The sequence below is a fragment of the Stenella coeruleoalba genome (assembly GCF_951394435.1).
Source record: "Stenella coeruleoalba genome assembly, chromosome: 3".
Lineage (NCBI taxonomy): Eukaryota > Metazoa > Chordata > Mammalia > Artiodactyla > Delphinidae > Stenella > Stenella coeruleoalba.
Genome location: NC_137148.1, coordinates 75,629,896 through 75,652,702, shown reverse-complemented (window position 1 = coordinate 75,652,702; position 22,807 = coordinate 75,629,896). Strand labels below are relative to the sequence as shown.

At 35.3% G+C, this 22,807-nt stretch overlaps 1 protein-coding gene across 1 annotated transcript in view; it reads left to right on the top strand.

The window, feature by feature from the left end:
* The window catches only part of KIAA0825, a 398,890-nt gene that overhangs the window by 163,072 nt on the left and 213,011 nt on the right, over positions 1–22,807 (top strand). Inside the window, 2 exon segments of the mRNA XM_079918575.1 lie at positions 8,106–8,285; positions 21,321–21,545. Coding sequence (XP_079774701.1) covers positions 8,106–8,285; positions 21,321–21,545 — 405 coding nt within the window.

Sequence of the window (22,807 nt, the reverse complement as noted above, 5' to 3'; positions counted from 1 at the left end):
TAAAGCACCATTTTTTGAAACTTAGTAGATACTTAATTTCTATTAGATTCTTTTCTTCTTTTACACTGTCTGGAAAAATATGCTTGATATATTTTTCTTCTCTCATCGCTCCTCCTGTGCTTTCCATGCAGTGGTCTCTCCCTCAGCTTCTCAGTAACTCTCCCCTCCATCCAAGCATAAATTTGTCTCCAGGAGGTGGGTTTCTCCTTTGACATCTTTGGCCTGAAAAGATGTTGCCTTAGCAGCTCTGATGGGTGTGAAGATGAGAACTGGACCAAATAAATATTCCCAAGTTTTATATATTATAGCACTTCTTGAGAACCTTTGTATATAGCTTGAGAGATTGGTAATAAGAATTTTGCTATGATGCTTCACCTACACAGAATCAGATCTAATTTGGCTTGACAGTAGCTGAAATTTTTATATTCTATCTCTTCCTGGCACCTAGAAAATGTCTAATATATCTATAGGAACATGTTTCTTCTTCAGTAGTTCATGTGCTTCTAGTGTTAGCATGTAAATGATTTGGCATTATATTACGAGTGATACTATTATCATGAATTTATGTAGCATCTTTTCCCCAACAACTCAAAGTGATTTAACATATTATTTCATTTCTGACCCTTGGATCATTAGGACTTTTGCAAATGAGGAAACTTAGATACAGAGAAATTGAGCAAATTGCGTACTTGGTGTTTAAGTGGTCCTTGTTAGAAGAATGAAGAGCTATTATTTCATGAAAGTATATCTATTGTTTTTAAATAAATCCTAAAATGAAAACATGAGACTTTGTGGAGACATTTATTCCTAGAAATAAGAAATAATATCCTTCTGAATTAATTTCTAAAAATGTTGGATGACGATTTTATAAACACATTCTCTATTCAACTAATATTTAATGGGCATCAACTAGGTACAAGACACTGTTCTCAGCTGGAGATATAGTGGTAAGCATGACACCATATTGCCTTCATATTCTGGGGGATTCATTGCTGGGGAAACATGGGGAGGACAGACCTTATAAAGTTAAAAATATATATAAAAATTAGATAAGTTCAGTTGCTAATAAGTACCATGAGGTGCTTTTCTAAAACAGAGTGACTGATAAGAGAGTGATGGATTGGGTGATGAAGAAATGCTGCTTGAAGAGCTAACACCTACTTTTGCTTGTGAGTTATTTGGGAATAGACGGAAGATGTCCTTAGGTAGTATTAGATGTTTGGAATATATGTATGCTTTCTTCCAGTATTCTAGAATAGAAGTCAGCAAACATTTTCTATAGAGGGCCAGATGGACTACAGATAGAGGGCTTTGTAGGCCACACAGTCTCTGTCACAACTACCAACCTCTACCATTATAGCAGGTACAGACGATACATAAGCAAATCACATGGCTGTGCAGGGGAGGAAAAAGTTTTCCTCAGCTTTCTTACGGTCACTGGCTGGGTTTGAAAATTAAACTGACAAAGATAGAGTAACAGGATAAAAACATACAAATTTATTTAATATAAGTTCTACATGACACAAGAGACTTCATAAGGAAATGAAGATCCAAAGAAACAGAAAATATCTTTATGCTAGGTTTAATGAAGAATGGACAGTTGTGGAGAAATATGATAGGTCAAGGAGTATGATGTTAAGTGTAACAAATTGGGGGAAACTTAGCAAGGTTTATTTGCTAGGATTCTTCTCAGCATCGTTTTGACTTCAGAGATAAGGATGCACCTTTCCTCCTGGTATAGGGCGGGCACCTCTGATGTGAGGGTTTCATGACCTGTTTCAGGGGAGAAGGGCAGGGGGAATTTCAGAGCGACTTTCCTGTTTCTGCTCTTTTCTCAAGCTCCTTCAGCTTAAAATATTAAATATGCCAAGGTGCCATATTTTGGGGTAGCATTCCTGAACCCCATCACCAGTATTCCAGTGGAACTTTATTTATGGACACTGAAATTTGAATTTCACATAATTTTTGTTTGTCACAAATCATATTCTACTTTTGATGTGTTTCAGCGATTTGAAAATGTAAAAACCATTCTTAGCTGTGCACCTTACTGAAACAGGCATCAGGCTGGACATGTCTCCTGGGCTATAGTTGCCAACCCTTGTTCTAGAATATTGTGCAGCACCCAAGTGCCCACAGTGGCTTTATCACTTCTCTGCAAGGTGGTCATTTGGCATGAGGACCTGCACATAGGCCTAGCGTGGTGCTTTTTTCAGAGACCATGGGAGAGAAGTTAAACAGCCCATTCTCTTTAACTTAAGAAGTTAGAGGGACCATTCCTGCTGGACAGATAGGCTTGGTGTCTGCCTTACAGAAGGAATTTCTCTTTGAAATAGCTTTAACTCAGTTTCACATTCTGTGGACTTTGTGCTTATTCAGGAGCACAGATGGAGCTCAAAACTTGCCTCTCACTCCTAGGGCTGCCAGTTGCAGAATTTGGACCAATAGTGCACTTATGCTTAGTGGTCTTTTTTTGGCACAGGCTGCTTCAATGGAGAGTGCCCACTGAAGAGTGAAAAGTGCTAAGATGTTAAGTAAAAACCAGGCCATGCCTTGCTTAAATAAACTGGGTATGTCTAACTTGGAGAAGAAAAGAACTAGAGGAGGCAGGATAGCTATCTTCAAATATGTTAAGTCTTCACTTAAAAAAGAAAAAAATAATAGGCTGTCCAGTTCAACACGTGGACATGCTTGGGAATAAGTTAAAAGGAAATGGATTTTGGCTGTCAGTCTGTCAGTCAAAAACCCTGAATTGTCATCCATAATGATAACTGAGGAAGTGCTCTTCTTTTCTCTATTCACTAAAGAGACTTGCCCAGATTTCTGTAGTTCTTTCACATAAGTGCTCTCTCTATATTTTTAAAATGCAAAACAGTTTGGTATTTTAGCTGTCCAGCAGAGGGACGGCTGCCTTGAATGGTGGTGGGTATCCCACCCCTGAAAGTATTCAAAAGCAAGCTAGGTCACCATTGTCACGGATGCTGGAAGACGTTTTTATTTATTCAATCAGCAAAGATTTATTCATTTATTGACCAAGTATTTACTGACTTCCCTGTGAGGTGCCTTCCAGCCATATAATCACATTATGTTTCTTAATCAGTTAGAACTTGATATAAATCTGTGGGGTAAGAGTCAAAGTTTTAAAGACCTATTTTGGCCATGCTTTGTTAGTCTTGCCAGTGCCTACTGCTAAAGCAAAATTCCTCTTGCTCCACAAATGATGCTTTTGAATTAAAATTAAATCCAACTTTGGTGACCTGGTTAGTAATTTCTTTTCCTGACAGTCTTCTTATGCAGAATAGCCCTTTGTGCTTCTACCTTGTACCTTTTCCATTTGAACTGCTCACTTTGATTTGCAAATCCAAAGGGCTTAAAGGTAATGTAAGAGACTCTTTGCAAACATGATTCCTAGATTCAGTTTTATTGAATAGTAGTCTTGCTAGACACAATACTAGAAAAGGGTTTCATGGTCAAAAATACTTAGAAACACTATGTGTATACTAAAATACCTTCGTAGAGAGTCACAGAGCTCATGAATAAAGGCTGTGAAAAATCCTGCAGAAAACAAAAGTGTTTACCATTGTTGGAGCCAGCACTTCCAGGACATATGTGCTACCCATTAACATCCCACGAAACACACTTTGGAAAATCTTGCCTTCTAAAAAGCATGAGGAAGAATCCTAGTAGATACAGGTCCGTACAGCCAGAACTGTTTCAAAGAGGTTTGCCTATCTATGTTTACTAATACGTAAATAACACAAAATAATTTTTCAACATACAGAATTGCCTGTGTATGCCATGTACTGATGATCGGTTTTCAAGGAACTAGAATCAATTGCTCAGTTATTAATCTTTATTGAATGTAGCTATTTTCTCGATTATTCATAAAATGCTTTTTTTCTTCTTTATTCATTAAATGCTTTTTTTCTCCTTTATTCATTAAGGATAAGCCTCTTTAAGATTTAGTTTCTTCATTTGCCAACCCCAGTTCTAGATGATAGAAGAGAGAGAGCTATAGAAAAGACAGCTCACAAGGCCCCCTGAAACCAAGAAAGCATGGCTATAAGGAAGTCAAGAGAGAAGAGAGGTTTCAAGGAGTAGGTGAAAAGAAAGGAAGCAATGGATATGAGGAGGATGAGGTTTGCAGGGGAAAATGACATTTGAATATTATGACTAGAAGGTAAATGTCATTCCAAAAAAAAAAAAAAAAACTATTACTAGATGGACCAAAACCCAACAAAACTACTCAAGAGATTTATTTCTTTCTCCCTTCCTCCCTTCCTTCTTTCTTTAGTATTCAAACATTAGTTAAGCGTGTAGCAGTGTTCCAGGTGCTGTGGGAAGATACCTAAAGACAAGATGCACATTCATAGAAAGTCCACTAAGGAAACAGTACTAGAGAGGTAATGAGGTCATATATGTGAAATTGTAGAAAGCTACATGAAATTGAGGTATTTTGTATGAAGACAATCAATTACCACATACCAAATACCTGGTGTAGACTGAGTACTTTGCATTCAGAGGTTATTAACAATAAAATGTCAAAGCAGCCTTTGAGAAATTTGAGATTATAGTTTAATGCAAACAGCACAGGCAAATTCTTACTGCCTCTGTGATCTTGGGGCAAGTTACTTAATTTTTCTCAATTTCACTTATTCATCTGTAAAGCTGGGATAACCGGCACCCATTCTGTAGAGTGTTAGGAGGATGAAATTACACTTAATGCAGCTCATGTGATGTTCAGCATAGTGTAATTTGTGGGTAGTAACTTTGTTTTTACAGAGTCGGTATAAATCTCAATTCATGAACTCAGATATACAAGGAATATCTAAGTCGCTTACTGTATTCAAATCAATTTTAAGAGGATTCTGAGCGTCTCCTGCCTGGTTGGTAGGACATTTAACTGTAGCTATTCTTAGAGTTCCCACCCTTACCCCGGGGTCGTGCAGAAGTCCCTGTGAGACTGTTTTGATCAGCAGTTATCTGGTCACCCTAGTTACTGTAGAAATACCCTTATCCCTGTCCAAACGCTCCTGCCAAGCACAGCAGCCAGGCGTGGCTTGTAACCTTTGAGACTGAGAACCTGTGTCAAGGATCCAGCTTCCCTCCGTGCCTCACCCAGACAAGCCTCCCTGAGCTCTGCCTTCCAGCAAAGCCCTTGCAACCCCCAGATGTCTCTCTCCAGTCCCAGAGGTCTCCTCTCTCTGAGCCCTCATGACCCTTGCCTCTGTCCGCCTGCCAGACACATATGATTCCACTTTGGTATCATAGTACCAATATTGGTACCAATATATAGTACCAGTATTTTTTGGCCTTAAAAAATGGCTATTTCATTTAGTTCAAACTAATAACTATTCAATGGATTTAGCTTTTTTTTTTTTTTTTTAAGTCTGGGTGGGCAACTGACTTCAGTCTATTTGTTGCTTTTCAAATAGCAAAAATCCCTGAGGCAGGTAAACAGACTACTTTTTTCGAAGCAAGGGAAAATAGAAATAAAAAATATACATTGAAGTATTTTGACACATTTATATGGTAATAACAACAATGTTAATGCTAATAAAACTCATTATTTTTATTATAATATTCCTCATACCATCCCCCTTTCTCCATCTGTATTGTCAGTGCATGATTCATGGGGCCTTAGATTATTCAGGCTGTGTTGATTGTCTAGCTTTATCTCTCCCTCCTGCATACCATTCACACTTCAGCCATGCCACCCTACCAGCAGCAACCTGTCTTCTCACCATTGGACCAACTCTTCTGTCTTCCTGGAAAGCACCTTTCCCACCTCAACCTTGTCGTGCCAGTAGATTTCTACTCCTCCTTAAAGACTTCGCTGAAACAGGGTCTTCTCTCAGAGAGAAGATGTCTTCTCTGCGTTCCTATCCCCAAATTTAAAACATCATCCTCTATATTTTCATAGTACCTTATACTTAAGGCACTTAGACTTAAGGTGATCGAATAATTCGTCATTTAAACTGGGACCCAGTTTAAGAGTGAAAGAGGATGCTGCTACTAATTACACCAGAACAACAGACATAAACCAGGACTGCCTGAGGCAAACCAGGATGTACTGTAACCCTACTTATCTTTACATTGCTGTAATGATTGTTTACATGTCTATCATTCCCACCCCACCCCCCAAACACACACACACACACACACACACACACACACACACACACACACACACAGAGGCAGTGAATCCCTGGAAGGTGTAGGCCTTAGCATCTAATATGACTGCTGACATAGTAATTGCCTGATTAAATCTTGGGAATTTTATTGGAGCAGAACATTCTAGACTAGTGAAGTGGTTGAGACAAACAAAAGGCGATAGGAGGGAACATGTGCAAGGAAAACAAGTACACCAGTTTGGGAGGAGCAGATGACTGCGGATTGAAACATAATTTGGGAAAAGATTGTGGAAACTCTTGATTTTCAGGTTCAGGAATTTCTAACAAAGTGTAGGAGCAGGGGAAGGTTTAAACATGGGGCGATGACATGAAGGATAACTGATAGTTGGATGTAAGCTGAATTAGAGGGAGGGAAACGCAGAGAGGACTGAGGAGACTATTTGGATAAAAAAGATGAAATTATGAATGCCTGGACTAGGACTCTTTGTCATTTAACCTTTTGTGCTTGATGAAAACTTAGGACCCTTTAGATTGCACGTGACAGAAACCCAAATTAACCTGGTTTAACCAAAAAGGGAAATTTATCAGCTCAGCTAACATAAGTATACAGGCATTACTGGATCCAGGTTCTCACACAGTGTCATCCCGTCAGGACTGTTCTCTCCATCTCTTGGTTCTACTTACCTTATCGACTTCCTTCTCAATGGAGTTCTCCCCACAATGGACATCAGTAGCTTCCAGCCTACTTTCTACCAGCTTAGCAACCCCAGTACAAAGAGAACATCACTTTACCAATAGTTCAGCAAAAATCCTGCAGAAGGCTCTCTAGATCATGAAAATCAAATCACAGAAATAAAATTATCAAGAAGAACCATAGAAGCGATGAGCTTCCAAATTAGCAAGAAAAGGAAATGTACTCATTCCGAAATGATCTAGGTTATATTTTTTCAATATATTTAAAATATAAGAAACTTTATGAGAGTCATTATCTTTAATTCAATCAATATTTTTACATATTATGATACTGGACATATCATGCTAATTATCTAGACAAAATCGAAATTAGTTCACCTTTTCAGTCCTACCTGTAGATGCAACAGTATAGGAACTGATCTTTGAAGAAGTCATAATGGAGCCAGAGGAGGACGGAAAAGAGTGATTAAAATGGCTCTGTCTTTGTGAGAATTCCTATTAGGTTTTGTTGAGAAACCAGCTGATAAACCTCTTCATTCTGAAATAGCAGGATCTATGTGTCTGAGAAACACATAAATTTATTTGTAGAATTGATAGCATAATACTGAGAACACTATAAATGTGAATTTCCTATGAAATTTATGTTCTGAATAAAGGGTATAATAATGTTCAGAACACAAATCCCAAACAGAGATACAAAGATTCATCTAGTTTTAAGTAGATTTTCAATAACAAGAGGGTGCATATAGAATAACTCTATTTGGTGTTCAAGTTATACATACATATACTTACATATACATATATGTATACATATAAAAATATATATTTGTGTATATTTGTATATAATATGAATGAAATACTGCACCAAATATAGTAGCTATCACTGATTGGTAGGATTTGGTACAATTTTAGTTTTCTTAGTTTCTTAGTCTGAATTTTTTACAGTTTCTAGAATGAATGCATGTTACTTTTAAATGAGAAAAGAAATCAAAAAAGTTTCTTTAAGAGGAAAAAGAATTCTGACATAAAGGGAAACTAGCACTGCCCTTTGAAGTGATGTCATGTTGTCCTTCTCACAACTTTTTCCCCCACAAATATCCAGGATTATCTCAGAAATTATATTGAGTTTGATGAACCATTGACCTGAAAGACTGTGGCATTTCTCTTATTATGTAAATATTAATCAAATACATGTTTACAATATTATGCTAGAGTAAGTGATGAGAATGTAATCATATTCATTGATACCTACCTTACTAAACCATTTTTATTCCTTTTAAGAACGCACCTTTCAAGAACAGGGTTCTGATACAGAAAGTAATGTGAACCAAGGATCCAGCTTGATAGAAGCTATCTTTAAAGTATTGTACCACTGCAATTTTTCTCCACAAACATTTGGAAATGTTTTTGTGAGTTACATGGAAGAAGAACATTTATGGGACTTTTTATATAACATTCCAGGTATGAGAAATTTTCTATTTGTACAAGAAGTGTTTTATAGATACTTAAATATATCTTTAAAGATGTTTTAAAATTTTTATTAATGTCAGTTTTGCTGAATCTGTTATTTGTAAAGGATTATCTTACATTTTTTCAGTATAAAGTCTTCTTTTGGGACTCATTAACCATTAGTTCCTGTCAAAATTTAATATACTTGGGACAAGGGTGAGGGGAAAGTTGAGGGGGGAAATTATGTAATGCAGATTTCTTTTTTTATTATTAGGTAGTGTTGTCTCATAAAAATTTAATATTTGCCACAGATTATGTTTTGCTATTGAGCATATAAGAAATTAGTAAGATGTGAAAAATACTTTGTGATTCTTGGGTGCTTTTATTAATAAACAAACTGATGTACAAAACTGCTGGCCAATTTTCTTCAAATGTAAAAGGCATTTATTATTATGATCATAGTGCATCTCTCTCTACAAGGCAATTATGTCCTATCATTGTTCTGGGTACAGTATGTGTTTTCCCCAGCCGTATTGTTCTTTTGCCCGCAGCTGGAGTGGATATTAAAGACAGAACCGGTTGCATATCCGAATAGGAAGTGTTCATGGGTTACCCCACTTTCAGGACCAGGTGTAAACATTCTCACATTGTTTTTTAAAAAATTTTTTTTTTAATTTATTTAATTAATTAATTTATTTTTGGCTGTGTTGGGTCTTCGTTGCTGCGCGTGGGCTTTCTCTAGTTGCCGCGAGCGGAGGCTACTCTCCGTTGCAGTGTGCGGGCTTCTCATTGCAGTGGCTTCTCTTGTTGCGGAGCACCGGCTCTAGGCGTGCGGGCTTCAGTAGTTGCAGCATGTGGGCTCAGTAGTTGTGGCTCACGGGCTCTAGAGCACAGGCTCAGTAGTTGTGGCACACGAGCTTAGTTGCTCCGCGGCATGTGGGATCTTCCTGGACCAGGGATCGAACCCGTGTCCCCTGCATTGGCAGGCAGATTCTCAACCACTGCGCCACCGGGGAAGCCCTCTCACATTGTTTTATCCTTAATATTCTGCCTTTAAATCTCTATACTTAATGTCTTGGGAAAATGAAGGATGAGGACTTAGTGGTTATTCTGTTAGTCCATTAACTATTTAAATCATTTACATTTGGCTTTCAACCTATATGCTTTCTTATACACTTTTTTGGAACCGACCAACCTTTCCTTAAAATATTTACTAGAATCCATATAAAAAATCTAACTGGCTCATATCATGGTTTCCTTCTTCCTGTACTTTTTAACTATCCTCCAGACATGAATACCTTTTAAACTATTTTTAAGTCATTATGTTACATCTTCTCTTGGTCATTATCCCTGCAAAGTAGCAATAGATAACTTTATGTAATGATTTCAAAACCTGAATCTATCACTTAAAGACTCTGTAATAATTATCTCCTTTTAAAGTCTTATTTTCTAGTTTTCATGTATTCTCTCACTGTTTCCTTTTAACCCTCAAAATGGTCAGTCTTCTAAGTTTAAAAGACTGCATTATTTCTGATGTAGACTTTATTGAACTGAAAGGAAAACAACCTTGAAAGCCCCCTCCACCCCCTGCTGGTTTTAGTTGTTTCTGGCCAGGGTAAGAGCCGAATTCTCTCACAAGATTATAAAGAATTGGTGACCCACATGCTTCAACCATTATTTATCTTTCAGTTCTTGAGTTCTTGAACCATCTGTCACTCAGCACAGAACTGTACTGAAAATGACTTAGAAGAGATCAATGGGTTTTAGGTGGTGGCCTGAGAAAGCAAAACTGCTACTTGCTTCTAATTAGTCTTCTCTCCCATCTACACATTGAACAAACCCGCCTCCCCATGGTCAGACAACTCTCCTGGAACAGGAACAAGTAGTACACATATTCATAGAACCCGAATTTTGTCGACGGGCTCAAAGGGGCAGAACTTCAAACTGGTGAAACATCCCTGGCCTTTGTACAAGTTGTTTCTCCATCAACATTATATATTCTCTGGAACCGAAGACCTTGCAGTGGTTGTGAGGGACAGTGCCTTTGTGTTTTCTCTCCTATTTAAGTCTTTGCAAAAGTTTTCCTTTTCTTCTGTTACCAATCACAGGTATCTTAAAAATGTAATTAAGATAATAAAATATACTAATTCATAACAAAATTAAGCCCTTTATGGTGGTTTCTGTTTGACTTGAAAATATGACAGGTTTAAACGAAATACAGCTGAGACACATCATAATCCCACAATATTTGCATTTTACCACTAACAGATCTGTGTTTCAGTAAATATAATTACCCAGATCGACTGGAGTACATTATTTAAAAACTGGTGTATTTTCTTCCTCCTGAAACACCTTTCTTCCTCCTGTCTATGGTTTCTGTATAGTTTATCCATAATATATCACAGTCTTATGATTTTAGGGTATAAAGGTGAGGATGAAGTAGGCAGTATCCTCATCTTATTGCTAAGTAAACCAGGGTCAGAAATGTTAAGACTTGCCTAAGATTATCCACTGATTAAATTGCAGATTCAGAACAAAAAAACAGAATTTCTGATCACAGGCCATGTTATTTCTCTTTATTTTTTTCTGTTAGACTAAACTTTTTGAAACATTTGCTTTGTGAACATTTGAATTCCGTAATGAAACACAAAATTTGATTTAATAATTAGAAATCCAACACATAACTCCTTAGAATGAACATAAGCTAGGGGGGAAAACAAGAGTGGAAATATCCATTTAAAAAAAGAATACAAAAGATAGAAATACAAAAAACAATTAAGTTGGGGACCTCATGTGGGCATTTCAAAGGCCGATACGCTATAAGTAATAGATTTGGTAGCAACCATTTCAGGCCTGTACTCTCAGAGTAGGTCAGCAATCTTTAGTTGGGCAAATGAAACTATCAAAGCGTAAGTTACTTTGACTGTACTTCAGTCACACTATTCCTTAACTCCCTTTTTCTTTTAAAAGAAATCAATGTCTTTAACACAAACTGTGAATTAAACTTTATAAGAAGCTACTAAACTGTTTTTCAAAGTAATCCTGTCTTTTTACATTCCCACCAGTAATGTAAGAGAGTTTGGGTTGCTCTATACCTCATCAACACTTGGAATTGTCTTTTTGCTTTTATTCAGTCTAAGGAGTATGTGCTATTATCTCACTGTGACTTTAATTTACAATTCCTTGGTGATTAATGACATCAAACACCCCTTCATGTTCTTAACAGTCATTTGAAAACAATTCTTTTGTAAAATATCTGTTCAAAACTTTTCTTCATTTATTAATTGGATTATTTGTCTTACTGAGTTGTAAAGAGTCCTTTATATATTCTTCATACAAGTTATTTGTCAAGATAATGTATTAAAAATTTTTTCTCCACAGTCTATTGCTTACTTTTTCATTCCCTTAACAAGGTCTTTTGATAGGGAGAAGCTTGCAATTTTGATGAGTCCAACTTAACAGTTTTCTTTATAGTAGTGCTTTTTTGTGTCCTAAGAACTATTTGCTTATCTAAAGAGTGCCAAGATTTCTCCTGTGTTTTCTTCTGGGAATTTTATAGTTCTAGTTTTTAATATTTAATTCTATGATTAATTTCAAGTTGTTGCTTTTTTGTGTGGTGTAAGTGTTGAAATTCGTACTTTTTCATACAAACATGCGATTTTTCCCAGCATCCTTTTTAGAAATCACTGTTCTTTCCCAGTTGAATTACTTCAGTGTTTTTGTCAGAAATCAAATGAACAATTGATCAAATGCATATCTAATTGTGGATCCTCTATTCTAACACTTGGAACTACATGACTATATTATTTGCTTTCTGTTTGTCCCATCTTTATTCCTTTTAACCTTTATTTTGGTCTTCTTTAGATTAACTGAGTATTTTTCAGTATTACATTTTATCTTTGCTAATGGCCTATTAGATATAACTCTATTTATTTTAGTAGTTGTTCCAAGGTTTACATCTTATCATGAGTATCTTTAACTCATCACAGTTTACTTTTTTACTATTATACCACTTTTACATCTAATCTAAGAACCTTACACAAGTATATTTCTATTTACTCTCTCCTGTTCTTTATGCTAGTGTTGTCGTGTAATTTCTACTAATGTTATAAACCCCACAATCTATTGGTTTTTTGTTTGTTTGTTTTAGTCAGTTACAGTTTAAAGAAGCTAAAAATGAGAAGAAAGTCTTTCATATTTGTCCATCTATCTACTATTTCTGGTACTCTTCTTTTACTTGTATAGATCTAGGTTTCTGACGGATATCATTTTCTTTCTACCTGAAGTATCAATACTTCCTTTAACATTTCATGTACTACAAATTTTCTGCCATCAATTTATTTTATTTGCATGAAAAAAGGGCTTTGTCTTCATATCTGAAATATTCTTCATCAGACATAGACTTTTGGGTTCAGAGATTTTTTTTTTTGTCTTTCGTTTTCCTTTTTCACTCAGCACTTTGAAGACATTATTCTATTTTGTGGCTTGCATTGTTTCTGATGATAAATCAGTATAGGTTTTAAAGTATGTTTCCTTTTATATAATGTGTCTTCTTTTTGTTGTTCATTTTAAGATTTTTCTCTTTATCACTACTTTGCAGCAATTTTATTATGATGTGCTTTGTTTTGGTTTCCTTTGTATTTATTCTTCTTGGGGTTTGTTGAGCTTTTGTATCTGATGATGTTTAGTTTTTATCATATCTGTAAATTTTTCAGCCATTCTCTCTTGGGATATTTTATCTTTTGTCCCCCCTACCACCACTTTTTTTCTGGGATTCTTATTATTAGACCTGTTGGTATTATCCCACATATCACTGAAGCTGTATTCTTTGATTTTGTTCTTGTTCTTGTTTGGTTTTTATTTTTTTGCCTTCTTTCTCTCTGGTTTGGTTTGGACACTTTATATTGTACCTTCAAATTCAAGGATCTTTTCTTCTGCAGTGCATAACTGCTATTAAGACTATCCAGTGAATTTTTTCATTCCAGATATTTTTAATTTCTAGCAATTCCATTTAGTTCCTTTTTATATTTTGTATATCTCTCCTCATTTTAAAATCCTTGCACATATGTATGAAGTCTGTTTTAATTTAAACCCTTGTTTGCTCATTCCATCATTTCTATCATTTTTTTTTCATTTCTATCATTTTTGAGTGTATTTCTATTGGGTGATTTTTCTCCTGATTATGGATCACAGCTTTTTTCTTTTTGTTTTTTTATGTTATGGAAAAAATGCCAGATGTTATGAATATTACATTGTTAAGTGTCTAGATTTTATTTTTGTCCTTTACAGATTTTGTTCTCACTAACAGTTGTGTACTTACAGATTTTCTAATGTTGAAACGGCCTTGCATATCTTAGATAAATCCCACTTGGTCATGGTGTATAATTCTTTTTATGCATCATTAAGTTCAATTGGCTAATACTTTGTTTAGGATTTTTGTATCTATGTTCATGAGATATATTGATCTGTAGCTTTCTTTTTTGGTAATGTCTTTGTCTCGTTGGTATTCAGGTAATGCTGGCTTCAAAATGAGTTAGGAAGTAGTCCCTCTGTTTCTATGTTCTGAAAGAGATTGAAAGGAATTGGTATAATTTCTTTTTTTAAATGTTTGGTAAAATTTCACCAGTGAACCCACCTGGGCCTGGCGCTTTCTGTTTGGGAAGATTATTAGTTATTGATTAAATTTCTTTTATGGATATAGGCCTATTCAGATTGTATATTTCTTTTTTTGTGTGAATTTTGGCAGATTGTGTCTTTCAAGGAATTAGTTCATTTCATTTAGATTATCAAATTTGGGGAGCATAGAGTTGTTCATAGTATTCCTTTACTATCCTTTTAATGTCCATGGGATCTGTAGTGATGCTCCTTCTTTTATTTCTGATATTAGTAGTTTGCATGCTCTCTCTTTATTTCTTAGTTAGCCTGACTAGAGGCTTATTGATTTTATTGATCTTTTCAAAGAACCAGCTTTTAGTTTTGATTTTCTCTATTGATTTCCTGTTTTCAGGTTCATGATTTCTGCTCTAATTCTTATTATTTCTTTTCTTCTGCTTAGCTTGGGTTTAATTTGCTCTTCTTTTTCTAATTTCCTAAGGGGAAAACTTTGACTCTTGATTTTAGATCTTTCTTCTTTTCTAGTATATGCATTCTGTGCTCTAAATTTCCCTCTAAGCATTTTTGCTACATCTGACAAATTTTACGTTGTGTTTTTATCTTCATTTGGTTCCAAGTATTTTACAGTTTCTCTTGAGATTTCTACTTTTACCCATGTATTATCTAAAAGTATGTTGTTCAATATCCACCTGTTTCGGAATTTTCCAGTTACCTTTTTGTTATTGATTTGTAGTGTAATTCCATTGTGGTCTGAGAGCAAACATGGTATACTCTATATTTTTTAAAAATTTGTTAAGGTATGTTTTATGGCCCAGAATGTGGTCTATGTTAGTGAATGTTCTCTACAAGCTTGAGAAGACTGTGTATTCTGCTGTTGTTGGATGTAGTCCATAGATGTCAATTATATCCAACTGATTGATGGTGGTATTGAGTTCAGTTATGTCCATAATGATTTTCTACTTTCTGGATCTGTCCATTTCTGATAGAGGATGCTAAAGTCTCCAACAATGATAGCAGGTTCACCTAGTTTTCCTTGTAATTCTATCAGGTTTTGCTTCACATAGTTTGACACTCTGTTGTCAGGTGCATACACATTAAGGATTGGTATGACTTCTTGGAGAACTGACACCTTTATCATTATGTAATGCCCTCCCTTATCTCTAATAACTTTCCTTATTTTGAAGTCTGCTTTGCCTGAAATTAATGTAACTATTCTTGCTTTCTTTTGGTTGGTGTTAGCACGGTACATTTTTCTCCATCTATTTGCTTTTAATCTATATGTGTCTTCATATCTAAAGTTGACTTCTTACAGACAACATAGTTGGGTCTTGGTTTTTGGTCCCCACTGATCAATCTCTGTCTTTTAATTGGTGCTTTTAGACCATTGACGTTCAAAGTGATTATTCATATAGTTGGATTAATATCTACCATATTTGTTACTGTTTTCTATTTGTTGCCCTTGTTCTTGTTTTTATCTTTCACTATTTTGTTCTGCCTTTGTTGGTTTTAACTGAACATTTTATATGATTCTATTTTCTCACTTTTTTTAGCATATCAGTTATACTTCTTTTTTAACTTTTTTAATGGTTGCCCTAGAGTTTGCACTATATATAGAAAGACAGAGTTTGCAACTAAGTCCACTTTCAGATAACACTATACCATTTCACAGATTGTGTGAGTACATTATACTAACGAAATAATCCTAATTTCTCGCTCCCATCCATGTATCATTTCTGTCATTCATTTCACTATACATAAGCATATATAAGAATGCTGTATACATAAGCACACATAATTAAACACATTGCTGGTATTATTATTTTAAACAAACTGTTTTCTGTTAGATTAGTTATGAATAAGAAAAATAAAAGGTTTTATTTTACCTTCACTTATTCCTCTTCAATGTTCTTCCTTACTTTATGTAGATTTCAGTTTCTGACCTATATTGTTTTCCTGCTACCTAAAGAATTTCTTTTAAAATTTCTTGCAAGTCAGGTTGACCAGCAACAAATTTCTTCAGTTTTTGTTTGTCTTGAGTAAGTCATTATTTCTCTTTCACTTTTGAAGGATAGTCTTGCAGGGTGCAGAATTCTAGATTGATTTTTTTTTTTCTCTCAACACTTTAAATATTTCATTCTACTGTCTTCTTGCTTGTATCGTCTCTAAGAAGTTAAATGTAATTCTTATCTTTCTTCCTCTATAGGTAAGGTGTTTCTATGTTCTGGCTTCTTTCAGGACTTTATCTTTGATTTTCTGTAATTTGAAAATGATATGCCTAGGTATAGTTTTTTTTGGTTGTTGTTGTTCATTCTTTGTTTGTTTGTTTTTTAGCATTTATTCTGCTTGGTGTTCTCTGAACTTCCTGGATCTGTAGTTCGGTGTTTGACATTAATTTAGGGAAAATGCTCAGTTATTATTGTTTCAATATTTCTTCTGTCCCTTCTGTCTTCTCCTTGTATTCCCTTTACAAGTACGTTACACCTTTATAGTTGTCCCATACTCCTTGGATATTCTCTTCTGGTTGTGGGGGTTGTTTTTTTTCAGTCTTTGTTCTCTTTGCTTTTCAGTTTTAGAAGTTCCTACTGAGACATCCTCAAGCTCAGAGATTCTTTCCTCAGCCGTTCCCCTTCTACTAATAAGCCCAGAAAAGGCATTCTTCATTTGTTACAGTGTTTTTGATTGCTAGTGTTTCTTTCTGTTTCTTTCTCAGTATCCATCTTTCTACTTACATTGCCCATTTGTTCTTGCATGCTATCTACTTTATTCATTAGAGTCCTTTACATATTAATCACAGGTGTTTTAAACTCCCAGTCTGACAATTCTAATATCTTTGCCATGTCTGTTTCTGATGCTCGCTCTGTTTTTTCAAATTGTATGTTTTGACTTTTAGTTTGTCTTGTAATTGTTTTCTTGAAAGCTGGACATGATGTTCTGAGTAAAAAGAACTGCTGTAAATAGGCCTTTACTAAGTGGTGGAGAGGTGTAAAGGAGGGGAAGCATTTTATAGGTCTATGTTTATATCTCAGTCTTTTAGTGAGCCTATGCCTCTGTGGTGTACTTAACAAGCATTTCAGTTTTTTTCTTACCCCTTCCTTAGGTCTGAGAGTATGGTTAGAGTGGACTGGAGCTGAGTATTTCTCCTGTCCTAGGACAGTTAGGCTCTGAGAATATGCCTAGTGAGTTAGGCTCTGTTTTAGTAGTTTCTCCTAAGGGCAGGCCTTAAGAAAAACAGGGTGTGCTGGCATATTTCCAGATGTTTCTTTTTCCCTCCTATTGCTAGAAGCACTAGAGGATTTTTCTCTGATATCTACTGTGGAAACCTAGTCAAGTTCCTGGAGGTAAAACTCACAGAGTGTAACAGCTCCCCCATGAGAGTGTCTCCCTAGAGTTTTAACTCTCAGACTTGTCTACACTGAGCCTCCAGCAATTGATCAGTTACAGTGGAGACTTTCCTACATTGGTTCTGGTTCCCAGGATAGTTTCTGCTTGTGAGTCTCTACTCCAGTAAGCTGTGCCTTGCTGTATTTGCCTGTCTGTCTTTCCAGTCTGGGGGGCTGTGGTTTGCCTTGTGTCCTCACCTCTTTTACAGATCCAGGAAAAGTCGTTGATTTTTTTTATCTGTTCAGTTTTTTACTTGCTGTTAGAATAAAGTAGATACATCCAAGCTCATTGTATGCAGAGCCAGAAACCAGAATACCCTGCCACTTTCTTTTCTCTGTTCTCCATTTCTTCTTTCTTATCTCGACCATAGGCATCTGTGGGTATTGATTAATCTTCCCTATAGTAGTATCTAGTGCTCAAGATGTTTCAGAATCCTGCATCAAGAGAACGCTGGGAACCGCAACACTGTACAATTGTAATTTTTCCAGAAATTGTAATTTTTCCAGAAAACTCTTATCTTAGGTAATAATAATAATAGCACATACTTACATAAGTGCCTACTATATGGTAGTTACTTTACACAAATTAATTCATGTAATTTTAAAATAATTCTTTGAGATAAGTCTATTATTTTATCATTTTCAATTCCTTGATTTTATTTTAAAAGGAATAAACATACCCTTTTAACAAAAGGAAATAGAGGAATTCCTGGCTTTCTAGAATTTTTAGATATCTGAGATGCATTTAATCCATGACTCCAAAGAGTTCAACCCAAATGAATGTTAATTACTGATACAGGAAGAAGGCTTCTTTATGTCCTTCAATGAATTAAAGTCTTGAAACATCATTAAAAAGACAGACAGCTACACCGTCCACCATTCATATAAAGAGCAACAAGTTTACCTAACTGATGATTATGTCATGCTAAAAAATAAAACTCTCAACATTTGATATCACCAAGATCCTCTTCACCATGATGTTTTTTGTTTTTTTAATTGAGGTATAGTTGATGTACAATATTATACAAGGTTCAGGTGTACAACATAGTGATTCACAGTTTTTAAAGGTTATATTCCATTTAGGGTTATTGTAAAATATTGGCTATCTTCCCTGTGTTGTACAATATATCCTTGTACCTTATTTATCTTATACATAGTAGTGTGTACCTCTTTGGGCATCCTTGTCTTGTTCCTGATCTTAGAGAAAGTGCTTTCAGCTTTTAATCGTTGAGTATGATGTTAGCTGTAGGTTTGTCATACATGGTTTTTATTATGTTGAGGTATGTTCCCTCTATGCCTGCTTTCTGGAGAGTTTTTATCATAAATGGATGTTGAATTTTATCAAAAGCTTTTTCTGCATCTTTTAAGATGATCATATGGTTTTTATTCTTTGATTTATTAATGTGGTATATCACATTGATTGATTTGCAGATATTGAAAAATTCTTGCATCCCTGGGATAAATCCCACTTGATATGGTATATGATCCTTTTAATGTATTGTTGGATTCAGTTTGCTAACATTTTGTTCAGGGTTTTTGCATCTATGTCCATCAGTGATATTGGCCTGTAATTTTCTTTTTTTGTGATATCTTTGTCTAGTTTTGGTATCATGGTGATGTTGGCCTTGTAGAATGAGTTTGGAAGTTTTCCCTCCTCTAGAATTTTTTGGAATAGTTTGAGAAGGATAAATATCTGGTAGAATTCACCTGTGAAGCCATCTGTTCCTGGACTTTTGTTTGTTGGGAGTTTTTTTTAAATTACTGATTCAATATCATTACTGGTAATTGGTCTGTTCATATTTTCTATTTCTTCCTGGTTCAGTCTTGGGATATTGTACGTATCTAGTAATTTGTTCATTTCTTCTAGGTTGTCCATTTTATTGGCATGTAGTTGTAGTCTCTTATGATCTTTTGTATTTCTGTGGTGTCAGACATAACTTCTTTTTCATTTCTGATTTTATTGATTTGGACCCTCTCTCTTTTTTTCTCGATGAGTCTGGCTAAAGGTTTGTCAATTTTGTTTATATTTTCAAAAAACCAGCTCTTAGTTTCAGCACTATGGTGGTTTTAACAATGGGTTGTCATTTGAGAAATATCACCTTGAAATTTGAGGGCAAAAAAAATCATATAGGTGCTCTTCTCTATTGATTCAAGTGATGGTCCCTGGACTTCCCAGTCATTTTAAAAACACAAACAAAAACTTTTATTGCATTTATCACACAAGTAATACATAATCATTGCAGGTAATACTTATTATTGGAAAGAAGGGAAGGAAGAAAGGGAGAAAGAAAGGAGGGAGGGAGGGAGAAAAAGTAAAAGAAGAAGAAGGAAAGGAAGAGGACAATCACCTGAAATCTCATTAGTCATTGATAATCATTATTATTAACCTTTTAGAGTACATCTTTTAATTCTTTTATATATGTATGTAGATACGTTTTTGTTTTTGTTTTTGTTTTTTGCGGTATGCGGGCCTCTCACTGTCGTGGCCTCTCCCGTTGCGGAGCACAGGCTCCGGACGCACAGGCTCAGCGGCCACGGCTCACGGGCCCAGCCACTCCACGGCATGTGGGATCCTCCCGGACCAGTATCTCATACTCTTTTCTAACCTGCTCTTTTTTTTTAAGGGTGAGCTTTTTATTTTAATGTTTTTACTTTAGATTCATCCCACTTTTTTTGTTTTTTAATATCTTTTTTTGGAGTATAATTGCATTACAATGTTGTGTTAGTTTCTGCTGTACAACAAAGTGAATCAGCTATAAATATGCATATATTGCCATATCCCCTCCCTCTTGAGCTGCCCTCCCACCCTCCCTATCCCACCCCTCTAGGTTGTCACAAAGCATCAAGCTGATCTCCCTGTGTTATGCAACAGCTTCCCACTAGCCATCCATTTTACATTTGGTAGTGTATATATGTCAGTGCTACTCTCTTATTTCGTCCCAGCTTCCCCTTCCCCCTCCTGTGTCCGCAAGTCCATTCTCTATGTGTGCATCTTTATTCCTGCCCTGCCACTAGGTTCATCGGTACCTGTTTTTTTAGATTCCATATATGTGTGTTAGCATATGGTATTTGATTTTCTCTTTCTGACTTAGTTTACTCTGTATGACAGACTCTAGGTCCATCCACCTCATTACAAATAACTCAATTTTGTTCCTTTTTATGGCTGAGTAATATTCCATTGTATATATGTGTCACATCTTCTTTATCCATTCATTTGTTAATGGACATTTAGGTTGCTTCCATATCCTGGCTATTGTAAGTGGTGCTGCAATGAACATTGGGGTACATGTGTATATTTGAATTATGGTTTTCTCAGAGTATATGCCCAGTAGTAGGATTGCTGAGTTGTGTGGTAGTTCTATTTTTAGTTTTTTAAGGAACCTCCATACTGTTCTCCATAGTGGCTGTATCAATTTATATTCCCATCAACAGTGCAGGAGGGGTCCCTTTTCTCCACACCTTCTCCAGCATTTATTGTTTCTAGATTTGTTGATGATGGCCATTCTGACTGGTGTGAGGTGATATCTCATTGTTAACCTGCTTTTTTTTTTTTTAACTAATCAGTAAATGGCTTTACTGTGAAGATGGATATACCTAAGCTAATTAAACAAATCCCCAGTTATTGGACATTTGTATTATTTCCCAATTTTTCTGTATATTATTTATATAATCATAATTAATTTCTTAGGATAAAGTTCCAGAGAAGGAATAAATGTGTTAAAAGGTAAGTAAAGTGTTAAAGCTTTTACTATTATTGTCAAGCTGTCATCTAAGAAGGTCATACAATTTATATATCCACCAGTAGAGTCCCCAAAGTACCAGCAAATGCTGGTATTCACTGTTATTTTAACTACCATTCCCTTTATTACCAAGCAGTAACTTATTTTTTTCAAATGTCTATGGACTGTTTATCAATTACATGATTTCTAGGCTAAAAGCAGCCTTCTTTTCCTCTAGCTTTAAACTAGATTATTGAGAAGCTGAATTCCCAGCTGAACAGGGCACAGAATATTTCCAGATTCTGCTAACTGTAATATGCTGTCTGATTTTAAAGTCTCAACGTGCATGGAGTCTGAGGTAGAGGTCATCCGATGCCTGAGACTGGCACTGACTGACGCCGTCAAGGACATTGTGCAGCAGATAATATCTGTGCTGAGCTCTTGGAGAAACTGTGAGACAAGCCTAAACAAGCACAGTGTTCTTGAATGTCTGCGTGAGAGCATTCCAAGAGAATGGAATTATACTCCAAAAGAAACCAAAAGGAAAGAATCAAGAAAAGGTACATTTGTTTTTCTTTAAGAACACATCTCTGAAGAAGCACATTTTCTAGGTTATGAGAACAAGTAAAATTCTAAAAATTATAAAATGTGTAAACTGTATTAGTCTCCTTTCCACCATGTATATTTTGGATTTCTAATTTTTGTTACTGTGAGCTATATGATCAAAAAAAAAAAAAAAAAACCTAGAGATGAAAATGACTCAAATGGTTATCTTCTTTATTTAACTACCAGTTCAAAATTTTTTGTGATATCTTGTGTTCATGTTAGTATTCACAGATTAGTCACATGAGTTTGACTAATTTCCCTTAAATCTATTGAGTAATCTAAAATTCATCCTCTCAGGAAGATTGCTTTGATATTCAGTTTAATTATTCTTTTTTTGAAGGTTTCCTCCACAACTACCAATTATTACTTTCTTTCCTCTTGTTAATACACCTACATATGTAGCTTTTAGGTCAAAAATAGCACCCCATTTAGTAGCTACACATATTTTTCTGACAGGGTATTTTCCCCCCAATATCTATGGTTCTGGATTCAGTGCATTGTTCCTCTTCAGGGCAATGCATCTATCAAGTGTATTTAAGGATTATCAGTTACCTGTATTATTCATTTATTTTATTAATCAAGTACTTTCTTCTTAAATGGTTTCTTCCTACCTAGATGTTTCTACTTTTCAAGAATTTCACAAGATTCCTTTGAATGTATCTTATCTGTTTGTATTCATGAATCTTCTTTAGGATTTTTAAAATAAAACTTTTCCCTTTTATTTTCATCTTTAAAGATGAATTTTTTTTCACTAACTGTAAGGAAACTTTCAACAGTAAAATATTCCAGCTGAACCTGCTAAAGTCAATTGAGGAAAGTAGGCTTTCTTTCATTCTTCTCCATGGAGATCCTAAATAATGTGTCTCTTATCCAGCAACCTTATATACAGACTCAAATCAATTATCCATCAGTGACCTTTCATAGTAATGCTTTAATTCTGTCCAAGCCCTATTAAACTGCCTTTGAATCTAGTAAAGCCATTTAATTGAAATTGGAAAATGTCAGATTTTCATTACTTAAGTTCTTCCTCACCTGAGTTGTTGCCACCTCTCCTTTCTAGCTTTGAGATATTTCATAGATTTTGAGCAATACAGGAAGCATGATCTATAGTTTATGTATCATGTCATATGAGTAGCACTGTTTTGCTTGCGGCTTTCAAGTTGGTCTGTTCATGAACAATTTTTTTTTTTTTCCTACAAGCATTTTGGAACTCTTC